The sequence below is a fragment of the Mirounga leonina genome, unplaced genomic scaffold (assembly GCF_011800145.1).
Source record: "Mirounga leonina isolate KUSES-001 unplaced genomic scaffold, KU_Mleo_1.0 Mir_126, whole genome shotgun sequence".
Taxonomy (NCBI): Eukaryota; Metazoa; Chordata; class Mammalia; order Carnivora; family Phocidae; genus Mirounga; species Mirounga leonina.
Window position 1 is genome coordinate 5,952,986 of NW_023270314.1, and position 21,266 is coordinate 5,974,251.

Sequence of the window (21,266 nt, forward strand, 5' to 3'; positions counted from 1 at the left end):
TTTTTTTTTTTTTTAAAGATTTTATTTATTTGACAGAGAGAGACACAGTGAGAGAGGGAACACAAGCAGGGGGAGTGGGAGAGGGAGAAGCAGGCTTCCTGCAGAGCAAGGAGCCCGATGTGGGGCTCGATCCCAGGACCCTGGGATCCTGACCTGAGCCGAAGGCAGACACTTAATGACTGAGCCACCCAGGCGCCCTATTATTCCATTTTCAATCCTCTTCTCATAATTTGATCTAAAATATTTGTCTTATTTGATCAATTAATTTTGTTATTTAAAAGTAGACATTTTAAAGTTCAAGTAAATCAAATATCACCTTAGGACCTTGTCCATGTACCTTAACCATATCATGTTTCTTTTCAGGTGTTATAGTTGTATTTTATTTAGGCAATTTTTTTCTCCTTTAAAACCTGAGGAGTTTTAGGACTACTTAATTTATAGGCAGTCCTAAAAAGTGGCAAAGTTACAGTTCAGTTGACTTGAAAGATTTAAACTTTAACCTATTAATAAGAAGGGCAAGGTCATTTGCTCACAAATGAGACAAGAGATCATTAAGTTTAAATGATCCAGTGTGAATAACTGGTTTATCATGTAAAGGGATCACAGTGCCACCACAATTGATTTAGTTCTAAACAGAACCAGACAAATCTGTCATCTTTGAGCAAAGTTAGTATGTCTTGAATCTGATCTCTAATTATGGTATTTTTAAATAGCTTCTAAATGGTTTTCTGTTGGTTTTATTTGATTGGGTAGGTTTTCTTCTATTCATAGTTGGGTAAGAGTTTTTTGTCACGAGTAGGTATAAATTTTCCCAATTCTTTTTCAGCATTACAACGAACATGTGATTTTTCTCATTTTATTATAATGTAGTGGGTTGTATAGATTGATTTTTTTTTTTTTTTGCGCGTGCGAGAGAGAGTGCGAGTGTACACGCGTACTTGCATGCACAAGTTGGGGGGAAGGGCAGAGAGAGAAGCAGACTTCCCAAGGAGCAGGGAACCCGATTCGGGACTTGATCTCAAGACCCTGGGGTCATAACCTGAGCTGAAGGCAGATGCTTAACTGACCCAGGTGCCCTGATGGGTTTTTTTTGTTTTTGTTTTTTAGCAGATAAACCTAACTTGATTATAGTGGTGGTCCTTTTTATATATTACTAGATTTGGCTTTCAGTTACTTTTTTTATAGGATTTTGACATCCATATCTCGAGTTATAATTTTCCTGCCTTTAAATGTCCTTGTCAAGTTTTATATGCCTTATGAAACTACTTGGGTAATGTTCTTTCATTTTTGTGTTTCTGGAAAAATTTGTGTAAGATTTCTGTCTCCTCCCATCACCCTGACTCCCCATTGTTGGGTAAAATTCACAAGTGAAGTAACTAATAATGAGAATTTTCTTTGTTGGAAAGTTATTTATTATGGATTCCGTAGGACTATTCTGATTTTGTTTCTTTTTGTGGAAGTTTCAATAAGTTGGATTTTTCTAGGAATTTCTTTTTCTTACAAATTTTCAAATTTATTGGTATAGAGTTATTTATAATTTTCTTTCAGGATATCTTTAATATTTGGAGGATTTGTTATGATGTCTCCTTTATCAATCATAATATTGGTTATTTTTGCGGTCTCTTTTTTTTTTCCCTTGTTTTACCTAGCCTTCATCAATTTGAATCTTTTTAAAGAAATAACTTTTGACTTTGTAGATTATCTCTTTGTATTTTAGTTTTCTGTGTCATATTTCTGCTCTTTGTTATTTCCTTCCTTTAACTTTTTTAGGTTTAATTTGTTCCTGTTTCAAATTTTTTTAAATGATTAGCTCTTTGATTTTCAAACTGCATTTTATAGATATAAATTTTCCCTGTAAAGTGGTCCCATCTTTGGCTATTGGGAACCCTTTTGAGTTGGCTCCTGAGTCTTCATTATATAACTCCAGAAGTCTTTTATAGCATTTTTGCTTGGATATGCAAGATACTGGAATGTAAGATACTCTAGGTATACCTTGTACATTTGTTGTGCTAGACCTAGAATATGCCATTTCTCCAAGAAGCCCTGGTGTCTTTCAGTGAGAATTGATAGAGATTACAGATTGGGTGCTGGGTCTGGTTGCTACTGGGTTGGTTATTGTCTCTATATCCTGTTTTTCTATTTCCCTTTAAACCCATAGAACTATATATTTCACTTTGGAATGATTTTTTTTTTTTTTTGAAGTTTTAAAAGGGAAGTATGAATGTATAATAAGAGGGATCTTACACAGTTCTCTGCAGATTGGCTTGATACTTTTAAGGAAATGTATTACCTTGAGTTATATTCTATCATTCATACTTTCTTCTCTGTATCCAACTCTCCAAAATGTCCAGTGAGATATATATATATATATATATGTGTGTGTGTGTGTGTGTGCGTGTGTGTATATAAAATAGACTCTTACTGTGAGTAAAGCTTATTTTTAAACTAGGAAGTTACCTTTCTAATCTATTCCTTTTCCACATGTATTTCTTAGAAAAATTGTAAACTATATAGTAATTCATTTGAGATTACTTCAGTTCCTTATTTTATTTTTTGTGGAATTAGGTATTTATTGGGAGATAAGGTAAACTGGTTTTGTTACTAAGTCTAAAACCAAATAGATGAATCTCGGAAAAAAGTAAAGTTCAAAATAGACTGCATAAATTAAGCCATTAGATTATAAAGATTTTTTTTTTTTAAGATTTTATTTATTTATTTGACAGAGAGAGAGCACAAGCAGGGGGAGCGGGAGGCAGAGCAAGAGGGAGAAACAGGCTCCCCGCCGAGCAGGGAGCCCAATGTGGGGCTTGATCCCAGGACCCTGGGATCATGACCTGAGCCGAAGGCAGATGCTTAACCGACTGAGCCACCCAGGCACCCCTAGATTATAAAGATTTATAAAAGATTCTGCATTAATTAATCCTATTTAGATTTATTTATTTATTCTGCTTCTGGTAGTTAATTTGTTTTATTTAATATAAAAAGGCTTTGCAAAGTTTTGTTTTTTGTGTTCTTACTCTACTACCTCCAGAAGGGTGAGTTTAGTATCCTTATGTGTTACTGTAGGTAATATCATACATGTAGCTTTGTCATAAGGCTCATTAAATTGTCGTATACTAGTCAGTTTATTTTGCCTTCTTTTGGCTAGAACAAGGAATGATATTTATTGTTCCATATATGTCCAGAATCTACAACAGTGTCCCCTACATGACAAGAAGTAAATAAATATTTGATGAATGTGTTTTGAGCCCATACAAAGGATATATAATTGATGGTGAAGCAACAGAGGTGTAAAGGCTTATTTTAAGTCTTAAAAGTTATGAATTATGTATATTAATGGTTGGTCTAAAGAAAATGGGAAATGGAATTTGTTTTCTACCTTACCAGAAATTTAGTAGTGATTTTCTGTTTTTCATTGAAATTAGTCTAACACTATTGGTTTTCCTCTGGGCAAATTGCTAATGATATTGTTTTGGCTGAACTCTACATATTGTGTATTTTATCATCATCGTTGTTGTTATTATTTTTAGAATGGAAGGAGTTTTAACATAATTCATAGGTGCCAAAATATTATTATACTCTAAGGAACATATGTACTGCACTATTTTGCAGTAATTGAGATGAAAGCCATTTTGGATAGATGACTGTTTTAATCCAGCAATCCATTTACATATTTTTTTTTCCGTCAAAGTGCTTATGAATAGGATGTTGGTGCTGGCTTGCTTTTTGGGAACTGTTACATTTCATGTGATGAATTTCTCATACTAGGCTTTCCTTAAGTATTTGACTTAGTGTAAATACTGTAGATTAGGTCAGACTAGCTAAACGAAATTGTTTTTATTTGCAATTTATTTTTTGGGGGGGTCAAATTGGCAGTGAGTGAGATTAAGATTATTGAATCTAATACTCCTTTCCAGTATGTTATTCTTTAGAAGTATGGTATGTTCACTGATAAGCATTCTTGCTTTTGAGAATTTTTGTTTTTGTTACATACTCATTTAACAAAACAGAACAAAAACTTCTGGGGCATCCTGTGAGAGAGGAGGAAATACTAACCATATACAACTTGTTGATGCCTTCATAGGCAGCCATCATTCATTATAGCATCATAAAGTTGTTGAGATTAAAGGAGGGGCTCTTGGGTGGCTCAGTTGGTTAAGTGTCTGCCTTTGGCTAAGGTCATGATCCCAGGGTCCTGGAGCTCCTGAGGTGGGGCTCCCTCCTCAGCAGGGAGTCAGCTTATCCCTCTCCCTCTGCCCCTCCCCCTGCTTGTGCTCTCTCTGTCCATCTCAAATAAATAAATAAAAAAAAAGATTAAATGACATGTTAAAGATGTTAGCCTTGCTTAGTAGTTGCTCCTTCCTTTTCTCTGTGACTGAAATAGCAATTTAGGCCCATAATAAAGAAGAATTATTATAAAAATTACTTTTTCTAGGAACTTTTTAAGTGTAGACAGTGAGGCACCAATTCCCGAAACAATAGCTAGAGTACTGATAACAAAAGGAACAAAAGAGGGAACAAAGTCTTCTTTAAACTTTGCATTTGACTAGTAATTATGTTTAAATTTGGATGCAAGGCTAGTTTTAGCTCTGCAATTTGGAGAAAGGAGTCTTTAGGATTATGACACATTGTACTGGTTTACAAAAATTTTATTACACTTTCTTTTTGATTGTATATGTAACATACACTGTTTAAAATTTTTTTTAAATGGCAGGAAAGATTGCTTTTCTTCTCAAGTCTGCTCCCTAGTGCCTACTGCCATTAAGATTGTTTTTAATTACCATTTGACTTTAAGAAATAAATTTTTTAATTCTTAGATTATCATTTTGATGAGGGAGCAGAAGGCAAGCTGAGGACAAAGCACAAGCTGACATCCCACAACTTTGACCCAGGAAATTTCCAGCTATTTTAATAATAATGCTTTGTTAGAGGGAAAAACAACCTTAGTTTGACAATAGCCGGGCCTCCGGTATCCTGAGTCTTTTTTAGCATACCAGAGTCCTCTTGGACACTTACCTTTTTCCTTACCTCCCCCAACTCGCAAGTATATAATTAGCCATTCCTCACAGCCCTAGGGCTGCAGCTCTTTGTGCCCACGGGTCCTATCTCCAAGCTTTAATAAAATCACCTTTTGCACCAAAGACTTCTGAAGAATTCTTTCTTGGCCGTCGGCTCCGGACCTCACTGACATTCCAGAACTACATCAATTTAAACATCTTTTGACTTTAACCTCTGAAAGATGGGGAAATTGTGCTTATACTTTAAGCCTCTAATCAATCACCCTCTCTCTCTAGGATTTTTTGTTTTATATGTTGCAGTCTTTGGTTTCAAAGAAAATACTAAAAACTTGTTTCTTGACATATTAGCAGTGTCTCTTACCTCAACTTCCTATTATCAAAGGTAAGGAATTTAGGGCACTTATCCTTAATTTTATTTCTTTTCCGCTCCCTGCTTCCTCTTTTAAATCAGTCATGTTATGATTTGACTTTTGTGTGTGTATCTTCTTTGCCTTTTGTATTAGTTAATTCAGTCTTTTTTTTTTTTTTTTAAAGATTTTATTTATTTTTCAACAGAGAGAGAGAGACAGTGAGAGCGGGAACACAAGCAGGGGGAGGGGGAGAGGGAGAAGCAGGCTTCCCGCGGAGCAGGCAGCCCGATGCGGGGCTCGATCCTAGGACTCTGGGATCATGACCTGAGCCGAAGGCAGACGCTTAACGACTGAGCCACCCAGGCGCCCCGTTAATTCAGTCTTTACTTAATGTAATTGATGTGAAATGTTGGGGTTTGAGAGCGAAGGGTCAAAAAAGAATTCTTGAGATGTCTTGGGTGCAAAAAAGGGTGGTTTTATTAAAGCCCGGGATAGGACCTGAGGGCAGAAAGAGCAGCACTGGGGTTGTGAGGAGTGGCTGATTCTATACTTTCAAGTTGGGAGGGGGTTAGGGATAGTGTAAGTCTCTAATACATTGGGAAGCAAGGTTTCCAGGACCTTGAGGGGCTAGCTGTTTGTTAGGAAAACATCATTTAAACTGATAAGAACAGATACTACACTTGATCTTAGCCAAACTATTGACTAGTAAAACCTTCGTCATGAGATCCCTTCAGATGTGTATCAGTGGGCCATATGTTTGGGGGATGATTGCTAACATATATTTGGGAGGGGGGGTTGGGTAGAGATAAAGGAAGTTTCCAAAGGGATTTTTTTTTTACAGGATCCTGGAGGTTTGACTAATGTCTAACTAAGGTTGTCTTTTGCCTTGGGCAAAGTGTTAACTTTGAGGCAGCTAATCTTCTTGAGAAAGGTCACTCTGCCTGGAAATGTCTATGGGCTGTCTACATGGAGTAATTTTGCAAACTGAAAAGCAAAAAATTGGGATTCATTCATTCTATAAATATTGGTCGTTTAATATTGAAGTACCCTAGGGATCTGAACTTGGTCCTTTTTTTGTCTGCACAGGTAACCCAGGAGCTCTCATCCAGTCTCATGGTTTTACATTTTTTAAATGTGGGAGGGTAGGGTGGGGGTAAAAATGATAAGCCTTACCGTGGGATCAAACTTAAGTTGTTATCAACTTAAAATTCACTGCTATAGTTAGAGGTTGTTATATGTAAGCCTCATGACAACCACAAAATAAAAACTTACAGTGAATACACAAAAAAAGAAGAGAAGGGAATATAAGCATACCATTAAAGAAAGTCACCAAACCACAAAGGAAGAGAGTAAGAGAAGAAGAGAGGAACAGAGAGGAATTATGAAAATAGCCAGAAAGCACTTAACAAAATGGCAATAAGCACTTAACAAAATGGCAATAAGCACATACTTATCAATAATTATTTTTAAAAAATAAATTATTTTATATCTGGTTGGGCTAAATTCTCCAATCAAAGATTGGACAGTGACTGAATAGATAAAACAACAATAACAGCAACAAAAAAACCCAAGACCATCTGTATGCTGCCAGAAGAGCCTCACTTTAGATATTAGGACACACAAAAGTCTGAAAGGGGAGGGATGGAAAAAGATACTCCATGCAAATGGAAACTAAAAGAAAGCTGGAGTAGCTGTACTTACATCAAACAAAATATACTTCAAAAACTGTAATAAGACAAAGATGGGCATCATATAATGATGAAGGGATCAATCCAACAGGATGATGTAACATTTGTAAATATTTATACACCAACATCAGAGCATTTACATATATAAAGCAACTATTAACAAGACCTAAAGAGGAGACAGCAATACAATAATAGTAAGAGATGTTAATACCCCAATATCAGTGGTTAGATGATCCAGATAGAAAAGCGATAGGAAAACACTGCCCTTAAATAGCATGTTAGACCAGATGGAATTAATAAACATCAGAACATTCTATCCAAAAGCAACAGAATGCACATTCTTCTCAAGTATACATGGAACATTCTCCAGAATAGATCATATGTTAAGCTACAAGTCTTTTTTTTAAATTTAATTAAAAAAATTTTTTTATTATGTTCAGTTAGCCAGCATATAGTACATCATTAGCAAAACAAGTCTTAATCTATTAAAGAGTATTGAAATCATATCAAGCATCATTTTTACCACAATGGTTAAAATTAGAAATTAATTACATGAAGAAAACTGGAAAGTTTACAAATATGTGGAGATTAAACAACATGCTACTGAACAACCACATGAGTCAAGAAGAAATCAAAAGAGAGATAAAAAAAAAATACCTCAAGACAAAAATGGAAATATACCAAAATTTGTGGGATACATCAAAAGCCATCCCAAGAGAGAAGTTCACAGTGATAAATGCTGTAGCTCAAGAAACAAGAAAAATCTCATAAACAACCTAACTTTACATCTCAAGGAAATATAAAAAGAACAAACCAGGAAGGAAATAACAAAGAGCAGAAATAATGAAATGGCGACTAAAAAGACGGTAGAAAAGATCAATGAGGGGCACTGGGTGGCTCGGTTGGTTGGGTGGCTGCCTTCGGCTCAGGTCATGATCCCAGGGTCCTGGGATCAAGTCCTGCATCAGGCTCCCTGCTCAGCAGACAGCCTGCTTCTCCCTCTCTCTCTCTGCCTTCCTCTCTATACTTGTGCTCTCTACCTCTCTGTCAAATAAAATCTTAAAAAAAAAAAAAAAAAAAAGATCAGTGAAACCAAGAGCTGATTCTTTGAAAAGATAAACAAAATTGGCAATCCTTTAGCTAAAACTCACTAAGGGAAAAAGAGGACTCAAATAAATAAAATCAGAAATGAAAGAGGAGATATTACAACTGATACCACAGAAATACAAAGGATCACAAGAACTACTATGAACAATTACATGCCAACAAATTGGACAATCTAGAAGAAATGGACAAATTCCTAGAAGTATACAAGCTATCCAGACTAAATTATGATGAAATAGAAACTGAACAGATCAGTTACTAGTAAGGAGGTTGAATCAGCAATTTAAAAACTTCCTACAAGCGAGAGTCCAAGGTCATGTGGCTTCACTTGTATATTCTACCAAACATTCAAAGAAGAACTAATATCAATCCTTCTCAAACTCTTCCTAGGTATAAAAGAGGAGAAAACTCTTCCTAATTCATTTTACAAGGCTAGCATTTACCTGATACCAAATCAGACAAGGATGCCACAAAAAAAGAAAATTATAGGTTAATATCCCTGAGGAACATAGATGCAAAAATCCTGAAAAAAATATTAGCAAACTGAATTAAACAATACATCAAAAGGATCATACGCCATGATCAAGTGAGTTTATTCCAGGGCTGCAAGGATGGTTCAACATCCACAAATTAGTCAATGCGGTATACCATATTAATAAAGTACAGTATAAAAATCATCTGATCATTTCCATAGATGCAGAAAAAGCATTTGACAAAGTTCAACATCCATTTCATCTCAGTGCAGATAAGGGGGAATATACCTCAGTATAATAAAAGCCATATATGACAAGCCCACAGCTAACATCATATTCAGTGGTGAAAAGCTGAAAACTTTCCCCCCTGAGATCAGGAACAAGACAAGGATTCCTGCTCTTGCCCTTTTATTCCATATAGCATGGGAAGGTTCAGTTAAGTGAAAATTATATTGGGAGGAAATCTACATTTCCAGACAATGATGGTTAAGGAAGGCATAGCATTTAATTTAATCATAAATTGGGATAAAGTCAGGAGAATATTAATAAGTCACCAAAAGCTACACATACAACAGACATATACATACATACACATCTGTGCTTCATATTAACCTAGGTATAGAACCAACATTATGTAGGCATGAAAGCAGGGGGAAGAAATAGAGGAAATGAATGTGTGAACATTTATGAAATTTTCCAGTGGAGGTAAAAGAGACATAGGGTAGCTTTCAGGAAAGTAGAACTGAGAAAGGACTTTTTAACAGTCGGGGAGGTTTGAGCATTATAGACAAATGGAAGGACTGACAGGACAAATTCTTATAGTAGAACCCTATACTACCATTAGGTGCTAGAAGAGAGTAGGTCAAAAGCATGGGTAGAAAGCTTAATCACAGAAAAGATTGTGGCTGATAGAGAAGAAATCCAAAATGGGAGCTTTTCAAATTGCTCTTCTTCAAAAGCAGTTGTTTGTGTTATTGAATTTCTTTGTTTCAGAAAAGATTCTGTACAGGTGTCTTTAAATCAGACAGAATGTAAGTATTTACAGAACCTAGGCAGTTGGCAAAAACGAGTGAAGCAGTGAAAGTACAGATACATATATGGTGCGAGAGGTGGGTGCAATGAGAATGTTTCCCCTTGTAAAGAGGATGGCTGCTGCTCAGAGTTTTAGGACGAGTCTTAAATCTACATTGTTATATGTATAAGTTTTCACTCTTAAAATACTGGTCGAAAGAAGAACCAAAATCACAACCAGTTACCTTGCACTTTGTGACCTTTGTTACATAGTGAATTCCTTGTCGTGTATGGTTTCATTACTATTTTGTTTACATAAAGCTTTCAAGAGCTGCTTATTGCTAAAGTATAAATATAAGCATAATGGAACCAAATCTTCTCTTATAAAATTACTGCAAAACCAAATACTGGTTAGCTAACAAATATTTATCACATGCCTGCTACTAAGAATACATTCATGTCTTTAAAAATTAAATGTTCAAACACTTTGCTCCTCATTTTGCTATCTTAGACGTCACTGTGGTATATTATACCCAACTGCTTGCTCAACATGCCCACTTGAATATCAAATAGACATCTCAAAGTTAACATACCCCAAACTAAATGTGTTTACCACCCCCCCAAGTATCCCCAAAGAAAAAAACCTTGCCTCCCCCATCAGTCTTCCCTGTCTCATCTGATGGCCATCTTTTCAGTCATTCAGGCCAAAAATCTTTGTGAATTACTTTCTCTTTCCCACTTCATAGTCAATCCTTCAGGAAATCCTGTTGCTTTTACTTTGTAAATATATATAGAATTCTATGACTTCTGAGTATCTTTATGGCTATCCTTAATCCTAGTATCATTGTTTCTCTCCTGGATTACTGCAATAGCCTCTTAACTGAATTCCTAATTTCTACCCTTCCCCCACTACTACAGTTATTGTCAACACAGAAACTTTAAAAATGTAAGTCAGATCATGTTGTTCTTTCCTCTGAACCCTCCAGTGATTTCTCATATTACTTAGAATTAGAGGCCAAGATCTGCAGTGGCCCACTGGACCTACTGGATCTACTGGATCTACTTCTATTTTTGTTCCCTTACTTCTGTGATCATATCTCCTACTACTCTTTCATCCCTTTGCTCACGTTGTTCTTGCCACATTGCTTTCTTGCTATTCCTCAAGCTTACAAGTTAGGCACTTACGACTTTTGCACTGGGCTATTCCCTCTGACCTGAAAATGCTTTTTCAGATATCTACATGGCTAATTTCCTCCCTACTTCAAATGTTTGATTAGATGTCATCTTTTCAGTGAGACCTAGCATGAACATCCTATATAAAATTGTAATCCTTTCCTCCCTGGTTTTTCTTAGCCTGCCTTATTTTTTTCTCATAGCATCACCTTCTAACATATAACCTTTTAAAAAAATTTTTACTTAGTTAAAATATAATGCAATATGGGTTTCTAACATGTGACTTTTAATTTATTGTATTTATTGTTTTTTTCTTTCTAGAATACAAGCTCCATGAAATTAGGGCTTTTTGTTTTGTTTATTGATGTATTTTTTTATTTTAAAGATCCAGTCGGTTTTATTAAATGATTCATGAATCAGGCAGCATTCCATCTAGCAAGTAGAGGGGAACTCCTTCACTGATGTATTTAAGTGCCTAATGTCTAGGAATAAATAAACCCTTGAAATGGAATGGATAGGAGGAAAAAAATTGGTAAAATACTTTTGAAGTTGAAGCTTCCTATGGGTGTTTTATTATTTTGTTTTTAGTATTGCCAATTTCTAGAATAATGCTTGTCAATATTCAAATATGAATTTTAGTGTGCATCTAAGACTTTAAAAATAAAAACTATAAAAGTGATACATATTGATTGTAAAAATGGGAAAACACACAGTATTTTATATATAATGTTCTATAATTTGCCTTTTCCACCTAATGTGGCCTTCTTTCTAGTTTATATATAAAGTAAATATATAAAGAGTATGTGAAGACCTACCTAATTTTTAAAAGTTGCTGTGTGAACTGGGTATTTACCCCAAAGATACAAATGTAGGGATCCGAAGGGGTACATGCACCCTGATGTTTATAGCAGCAATGTCCACAGTAGCCAAACTGTGGAAAGAACCAAGATGTCCATCGACAGATGGATGGATAAAGAAGATGTGGTGTATATACACACACACACACGCACACACACACAATGGAATATTATGCAGCCATCAAAAGGAATGAGATCTTGCCATTTGCAATGACGTGGATGGAACTGGAGGGTGTTATGCTGAGTGAAATAAATCAATCAGAGAAAGACATGTATCATATGACCTCACTGATATGAGGAATTCTTAATCTCAGGAAACAAACTGAGGGTTGCTGGAGTCGGTGGGGGAGGGATGGGGTGGCTGGGTGATAGACATTGGGGAGGGTATGTGCTATGGTGAGCACTGTGAATTGTGCAAGACTGTTGAATCACAGATCTGTACCTCTGAAACAAATAATGCAATATATGTTAAAAAAAAAAGAAGATAGCAGGAGGAGAAGAATGAAGGGGGGAAAAATCGGAGGGGGAGACGAACCATGAGAGACGATATCGTCTGAAAAACAAACTGAGGGTTCTAGAGGGGTGGGGGGTGGGAGGATGGGTTAGCCTGGTGATGGGTATTAAAGAGGGCACGTTCTGCATGGAGCACTGGGTGTTATGCACAAACAATGAGTCATGGAACACTACATCAAAAACTAGTGATGTAATGTATGGTGATAACATAACAATAAAAAATTTTTTAAAAAGTTGCATGATGTTCCATTATATATCTGTAGTATAATTTAAGCAAACTCCTGATGATTGACATTAAGGTTGTTCCAGTTTTCTCATCATACTATTACTCTTGGATGTGTTTATATATCTTTGTGCATTTGTATAAACAAATAAGTGTGGCATAATTATTAGCCTCAAAATTACTGGATTAAAGTCTATATATTTTAAATTGCCCTTCCAAAAATTATGATTTACATTCTTCTCACAAAAGTATATGAGAATACTTTTTCCTGCATTTTTCCTACGTTCTTGCCAGTGTTGGCAATATTAGCACACTTTTTAGTTTTTGCCAGTGTAATCATGAAAAAAAAAAGAACATTTATTTCCTTAATTGTAAGTAGATTTAAACATCTTTTTAAACTTTGAACAATCTCCTATCTGTAACCTTGCTCTTGCTATTCTTCACTTGGTATATTTTCTTTTTTTCCATTTTTTTCTCTGAACCTTTACCATTCTATTTTTTTTTTTTTTTAAGATTTTATTTATTTTTGACAGAGAGAGAGTGTAGAAGTAGGGGAAGCAGCAGGCCGAGGGAGAGGGAGAAGCAGGCTCCCTGCTCAGCCGGGAGCCCGATGTGGGGCTTGATCCCAGGACCCTGGGATCATGACCTGAGCCTAAGGCAGACGCTTAACCCTCTGAGCCATCCAGGTGCCCCAAACCTTTACCATTCTTTAAGGCCCATGTCAAAATCTCTTTTCTCCATGATTGGATTTCCCAATAACCTCATCCTGTAATGATTTCTCCCTCCTAATATACTTGCTGCTTTATTTTCCATTTATCACAGTTTTATATTAGTCCTAATACCTATGATTTTTTTTTCTTCTAGGATTTTCAGATTTACAAGATGGCTAAACATTAACAGAAAGAGAAGCATAAACTTACCTTCTTTCACTATGGATGCAGGTTTAGCAGATGGAGAACCTGATCAAACTTCGGTGAGTGGTTCAAATATAGTGTAATAAAGTATTGTCCTGTACAGCTGTGAAGTGTTTGATGTAAGCCATCATTTTATTTTAAAAAATGTATTTAAAACAAACTTAAAAAAAGAATTTTAAGATAATTCTTTAACTCCTGCTGATATGAAGATAACAGATATTTTAAAGCTTGTTGAAGCAGAACCCAGTCAGTTTTCTGATATTTCTGTCCTATCTCCTCCTCTGCTTACTTGTATTAACTTGGTCCCAACCCTTGGGGATGGTAAATTCTTTGGGATAATGCAGAGGCCAACTTTTCTATGTTTCATGTTGCTATGGAATTATATTGAGATGTTTGTAAATTTTAATTTAGTGAAAGTCCTTTGTTCAGACTCAAATGTAGGAACAGTCTAATGATTGAAAGCAAAATGCAGTTTTGTTTAATTGTGTTAACTTGTTCCCAGCCTTTTTTGAATTTCTGGTTCAAACTTGTTTTAGTTTCTTAAAAGGTCAAAAAAAGTTAAACTTTAAAATAACTTGTTAATAGAAAATAAAATTGGCATGGAAGTAATTTGGTTTATGAAGGTTATTGTCACAGCGATTATAAAAGGAAAACTGATGGTAGGTTATTTTCACTATGATTTCAGCAAAAAGTTAAGATTAAAGCCTTGTCTTAGAACATGTATACTTTGCCATAAATATTCTATTTAAAGTTAATGGACTTTCTTAACTCTTTTAGCTGAAATATTTTTAATCTCTTATAATAAAAATGCCAGTAATAAAAACAATTGCTATTCTCTAAGTGTATACTTTGTCAAACTGCCCTCACAACAGCATTAAAGGTAGGTATTTGTTTATTCTCACTTTTATAGATGGAGAAAAGGGCTCCGAGCCGGAGGTTAATTATCTTCTCTAAGGGCTCACAGCTTAAGGGGTGTTTCAGTACTTTGCCACTAATGTGTTGGCTCTGTGCCTGTCTTTCTGAATAGAATTGCTTAAAATTTACTGTTACCTTCTAAACTAATATCTAAACAGATAGTATTAATTCTATAACAGAATACCTGTGCTGTATTAATAAAATTTTATTCATTTTTTATTCTCAATCCTGTTGATACAGAGAGATTGGAGCAAGATATTTAAAAAGCAATGAGAACAACTTTCTTTTTCTTGTTCATTAAGTTTCTTTTGTGAGATATTGTAGCTTATTTTAGAATAATACCAATAATTTCAGTTGCACTGCTGAGATATTCTGTATTTGAAACTAATCTTGAGATCTACTTTTGAGTTACCTATTTATAAAATATCACCTTTGAACTGCACCGCCTAAGCTGGTTACTGTTTAGATCTAGGAGAAGTGGATAAGAACATGGGCTTTGTAGCCATTTAGCTACATGTTAAAATCTAAGCTTGCTTAGTTGTATGACCTGGATAATTAATTACATTCTCTAGGTTTTCAGTTTTCTCATCTATTATATAAAGATAATAGTAATATCCACCTTCCAGAATTGTTTTGAGTTTTGTTTTTAAAGGTTTTATTTATTTGTCAGAGAGAGAGTGAGCACAAGTAGGGGGAGCCACAGGCAGACGGAGAAGCAGGCTCCCCACTGAGCACAGAGCCCGATGGGGGGCTCGACCCCAGGACCCTGGGATCATGACCTGAACTGAAGGAAGATGCTTCACCACTGAGCCACCCAGGCATCCCTGTTTTGAGTTTTGATTAGATCATATATCTGTAAAGTGCCTATTACAAAGCCACAGACATTCTAAACATCCAGTAAATAAAAGCTACTACCATTATTGTTGATATCACTAGCTGTATCAAGCCTTCTCTCCAAAAAGATAATTAATTAGAAGGCATGAGAGGCAGTAAAACACATTGAAAAAAACCCTAGGCTATTCAGTAATTTTGGCTTTATACTTTCTCAGAATCTCAGTTTTTCTTCCTAAAATATTGAGGCAAATATTCTACTTCAATAAAAAATATGTAGGCAAGAATACTCATTCTGAGTACTTGATAGAGACAGTATGATCTAGAGAAACCAGAAAGTTCTTTGAAAATATGAAGTAGTGTGTCAGTATGAGTTGGTAGTGTTTTAAAAAATGATTGCATGCACTAGTTTTTAAAATATTAGTAAACTTTTTTTAATTGCGGCCTTTGTACAAGGTACTGTGCCTGGTGAAGGGGATGCCAAGAGATATACATTATAGTTTATCTGAATGAGTTTTATTTTGGGAAGACTAGAGAGATAGATAGATAAGGCAATAACAGATTTACTCAGTGTAAAATGATGGATATAAACAAGGCATAGTTTACAAGCTATGAGGATTGGGTCGTTGTTATACAATGGGGTAGTTAAAGAGTTTTCTTAAGAGAACATACACCGATTAGCACAGGTAAATAGTGAACGTAGGATGGAAAATGAGCAAGGGGAACATTCTAGGAAGGGAGGATAACAAGAGGCAAAGCTAAATGGGGGGAATTATTTGCTTATTGGGTTATTTTTTAGGGAGAAATGAATTAGAAAAATTAAGGGAGATTGGAAGGTAGTGTTATTTACAGGAATAATGATTCATGAGGCAGATAGAGACCAAAATTGTAGAAGGTTTTGAGTGCCAGACCCGGGATTTTGAACTTGAATCTGAAAGCCACAGTATGTCATTGTATGTTTTTATGTAGGTAGATGAATGTAGAAGCAGGATATAAAACAATTAGGAAGAGTAAAAGATATTAAGAGACTATTATAGTAGTCTTGGTGTGAGGTTGCAAAAGCTTGGACTCAATATTACTGTCGGTGTCCATTAATTTAATATTCTTCTTCCATAGGAGATTACTTTTTCTGTTTTTTTGTTTTTTTTGTTTTTTTTTTTTTAAGTAGGTTCCACACCCAGCATGGAGCCCAACGTAGGTCTTCAACTCAAAATCCTGAGATCAAGACCTAAACTGAAATCAAGAGTTGGACACTTGGGGTGCCTGGGTGGCTCAGTCAGTTGGGCGACGGCCTTCAGCTCAGGTCATGATCCTGGAGTCCCGGGATCAAATCCCGCATTAGGCTTCCCACTCACTGGGGAGTCTGCTTCTCCCTTTGACCCTTCCCTGTCTCGTGCTCTCCCTCTCTCTGTCACTCTCTCTCTCTCAAGTAAGTAAATAAAATCTTAAAAAAAAAGAGTCTGACACTTAACTGATTGAGCCACCAAGGCAACCCTACTTTCTTTTTTTTTTTTTTTAATTCTTTTGCCCACTCATTATTCCACTTGTGTATAGTTCAATTTTTGTGGTAGTGTTGTCTTAAGTAGTAAATATTGAAAAATATGGATTGAATCTCTGTACATGGAACTACTATATTTCAGGACACAAGTATACATTTAATATGTGTCTTACGATATTTTATAAAAATCCAGAACTTAGATCACTTTAGCAATTAACCACTAAGAAATGCTTAAAGTGTAGCAGGTAAATTTTTATTACTAGGTTGAGGTAGACTGTGAAACTTTTTTTTTGATTAAAAAAATTGAATATGTTTTTCACCTTAAGGACAGTCATTATATCTTTTGAATATTTTACATATTATTTCTGTTGCCAGAAGAAACCTTCCTCTAGAAGGTCTGTTAGAGGTAAAAAATCTTTTGTTGTATTGTAAATGGATTATATAAATGACTTTTCAGAAGAGAATACAGTTTTTAAAATACATATGAATCTTTTGTATTATAAGGCGCCCTCAACTGAAGTAATCTTTCTTAAGATTCTAATGTAAATTGGGTACTTTGAATCGAAGGATTTCTGAAGTGTAAGGAAATGCAAAGATTATTTAGTTCAGTAATTCTTAGAACGTAGTAAATGAGTGTCTTTCTAATGGGCCTAGAGAGGATCCAACTTCCTGAAACTTTATTTTTACGTACTTCCTAGGTGAGTTTTTCATGATGACTGTGATTTGGTGTTCGTAAAGTAAAATTGGTATGTTACTAGACTTTACTGAGAGCTTTAAATCATATTCTAAGAAGTATGGCTACTGTATATAATATTTGGCAACATTATATAGTTTGTATATTTGGCCATGCCAGTTAATGGAATTGCCCCAGTGTTTGGTAACATCAAGTATTATTTTGAGTGGTCCTAAATTATATAAATTCTTAGGTTGCAGAGATCTTTTTATGTAAAATAATAAAACAGCTAGAAATTTTAGTCACCAGTTTGTTACTACATACTCATTCTCTCTTACATTAAGAATTCTCTCTTTCTAATAGCTGCTTGCTAACTGTAAGAATTTATATGTTAATCACATTTAAGAATGGTTCTATCTTGAACTTTTTATTATGGAAAATTTCAAATAGTTTTAAAAAGATGGGCTAAGGTCGTGAATCATCATGTACCTGTCACTTGTCTTCAACCATTACCAATTCAGGTCAGTTTTGTATCACCTGTGGTCCCACCTTCCCATCCCATGTTCTTTTGGAGCACATCCTGGATAAATCATTTTGTTTGTACGTATTTCAGTAAATCTCTCTAAAATATAAAGACTTTTCTTTAACTTTAACCATAAATACCATTAGTATCCTAAAAACGAGTAATTCTTTAATCAAATAACTAGTCAATGCTTAAATTTCCCTGATTGTGTCATAAATATTATTTTTTATAATCCTTATGTTGGCCTTGGTTGATAAGTTATTGAGGTCTTTTTTACTCTTTTAAGTCTATCTTGTATCTGTTTTTAATTTTTCCTTTTCAGTGTATTGAAATAAATAAATAAGGTAGTTTGTCTTGTAGAATTTCCCGCAATCTGGATTTTCCCCCATGGTGATTATTTAATGTGTTCTTCAGTCACTTATATTTCTTGCAAGTTGTTCATTAGAGTTAGACTTGCTCAGACTCTTTCTTGACAAGTACACTTTATTGAGGGTGTTGTGTATTACCATCAGGAGGCATATAATGTCTGTCTCTCTTCTTGTGATAATAGCAGCCATTGATGATCATTGCGTAGATATGTTAGTTCACTAAGGGTATAAATTAATATACTAACTGGCTTACAAAAATGGGGGCTGGAGAGAAAAACTGTGACTAGTCCCTACCTTTTACACAAACTAACCCACCCTATATTTTGTCTTCTAGACTATTAATCTTTTTGCCATTTTACAACTTTATTGAACCTTCTCCTAAAGGGAGACATTTTTTAAAAGGATAAAATAATTTGACAAATATACTTTATGCTTTATTATCTTCTTTAACTTATGAACATTACAGATTAGTAGTAGTTAAATATTTGTAATGTTTGAACTTCCCAAGTGGGAAAATAACACTCAGTTATTTCTTATTATATGGGTACTTTGATTCTATCTTATTATAACTTCATTTTTTTGGCTTGTTAAATGTTCTTTTTTTTTTTTTTAAGATTTTATTTATTTATTTGAGAGAGAGAGCACATGAGAGTGGGGAGGGTCAGAAGGAGAAGCAGACTCCCTGCCGAGCAGGGAGCCCGATGCGGGACTCGATCCCGGGACTCCAGGATCATGACCTGAGCCGAAGGCAGTCGCTTAACCAACTGAGCCACCCAGGCGCCCCTTGTTAAATGTTCTTATTAGAAGCTTGAATAATATAATGTAAAAAAATTTGCAGATATATAATGGGACTCTAATAAACTCTAATGGGAATTGAAAAAAGAGCTTTTTTTAAAATTAGATTTCATTTATTTATTAGAGAGCATAAGCTGTGGGAGGGGCAGAGGGAGAGGGAAAAGCAGCAGGGAGCCCAGTGCGGGACTCAATCCCAGGACCCTGATATCAGGACCTGAACCAAAGGCAGATGCTTAACCTACTGAGCCACCCAGGCGCCCAAGAGTTAGCTTTGAAAAAGAATAGCCAGTGATTTATACAGTACATCAGCAGAATTCTAAGCCAGAAAGCTTTTGTATTTCCATTATGCTTGGAGAGCTTCTCCGATTGTATTTGATGTTATTTGCCCCTTTTCTCATTCTCTGAGTGTACACTGCACTATTCCAGAGACTACATGAGGTGATGATGTCCTCAATCTCCTGGCTAATTATAGCATTCCCATATACTTTGTACTCAATTTCCCCTATTATTAACACATTTATGGTACATTTGATATAATTAATGAATCAAGGTTGATACATTATTAACTAAAGTCCATACTTGATTCAGATTTCCTTAAGTTTTTACCTGTTGTCCTTTTCTGTCCCAGGATCTCATCTGGAATAGCACATTACATTTAGTAGTCATATTTCCTTAGGGTCCTCTTGACTGTGATTTCCTTGTTTTTGATGACCTTGACAATTTTGAGGAGTACTGGTTAGATATTTTGCACAATGCCCTTCAATTGAGATTTGTCTGTTTTTCTCTGATTAGACTAGTCCTTACGGGTTTTGGGGAAGAGACCACAGAGGTAAATGCCATTTCATCACATCATTGCCAAGGATATATACTATCAACCTGACTTGTCATTTCTGATGTTGACTTTGATTACGTGGCTGAAATAGTGAGTTTCTCATTTTTAATTTATAATAGGGCAAATATCAGTAGGTATAATCCACATTAAACAGCAGCTCTTTGGAGGCTTCAGTAATTTCTGAGATAGTGAAGGGATCTGGAGACCCAAAAGTTTGAAAATTCCTCAAGCCTTTAGCAATTAACACTTTAAGGAAGAATAATTTATAGCTACCTGATATGAAAAGAGGGATCCAGAAGGTGATGGGGGGTGGGAGCAGGGTAGAAAGAAGAATTGATAGGGCCTTCAGCAATGAGGGAGTGATGATCAAAATAAAATTTGACTATTATAAAATTGTACCTGGCATTATGATCTATATCTTTCAAGGAGTTTTTGTTTTTGTTTTGTTTCTGTTTTCATTTTGACATTTACAGATATTGGTTGAATGTTTACCTATTTTGTCTTTATGAGTTTTAATGTTTTGATTCATATCATCTGCAAATAATAGTTTATTTCTTTCCAGTCCTTATACAGTTAGGACTATGGTTTTGTGTATGTATGCCTGCAGGTGAAAGTTGATGGAGTGTTCATAGCCTTTTATAGTTTTCCAGAAATTCATCTGTTGTGTGTAATTTTCAAAATCATTTAAGATTTATTACTTTGGAATACATCATGCCCTCTTTAGGGGGTCTCCTGTTTGGGGAATGTGGCACTTTTGCTTCTATCTTTTATCTCTCATGTTTTCCTTCTTTTTGCTATGCCTTCTTGATGAATTACTTCATCACTCTTCCTGCTCACTAATTTATTATTGTATTTTACTTGTTTTGCTGTTCAAACCTGCTGTATACTTTGTTTCATCATAATATTTTTATACCCAGTATTACTAGCTGTTTTCTCTGTGAATGTTTGGTCGTACTTCATTTTTACAATATCCTCCCAGATCTTTTTGAGCATATTTATTATGGTAAGTTTTTGATGAGTTTGGTTCACTAATTTTCTCTCCAGCTGAGATTCTTCAGTTTGTTTTCTTTCATAGCATTTGGACCCCTTAGGATATTAATTATTTTTGTTTATGAGTTTATACTTCCTTGGAAATAATATTCTCTTGGGAATATTACTTGCTTTGATTGATAACTGTCCTAGATAGAATAGAGCCTAGGGACTCTTTTGGTTGATCTAGGGAACGTATGTCATAGAGTAGAGAATCTCTTAAAATCATTGCTTCATCATTTTTCATTTGCCCTCCCACCAAAATATTCTGTTTCTTAGGGAACTTTTTTGTATATCTGCTCTGAGCATAGCTCATAGCCACAAGCTGCCTCCCTAGTTGTAATCACTTAGCTCATTTGGGGAAAAGGGCAGTGAGAGATAGTGGTCATCCTCTTTGCCTGTGATACTGCAGCTGGACATACACACTGTTTTATTCTATTCTATTCTATTCTATTCTATTCTATTCTATTCTATTCTA

General features: G+C 35.2%; 1 protein-coding gene across 6 annotated transcripts in view; it reads left to right on the forward strand.

Moving 5' to 3' along the window:
• Window positions 1–21,266, forward strand: part of OSBPL8 (oxysterol binding protein like 8) — a 159,495-nt gene that overhangs the window by 37,444 nt on the left and 100,785 nt on the right. For 3 of the 6 annotated variants that reach the window (XM_035002092.1, XM_035002093.1, XM_035002094.1), the window contains exon 2: window positions 13,275–13,383. In XM_035002092.1, the coding sequence (XP_034857983.1) occupies window positions 13,342–13,383 (42 nt within the window). In that variant the 5' untranslated portion in view covers window positions 13,275–13,341. Of the gene's footprint in view, window positions 1–13,274; window positions 13,384–21,266 lie in introns of those variants that run through there. The other 3 variants (XM_035002095.1, XM_035002097.1, XM_035002096.1) reach the window with 3 other exon arrangements.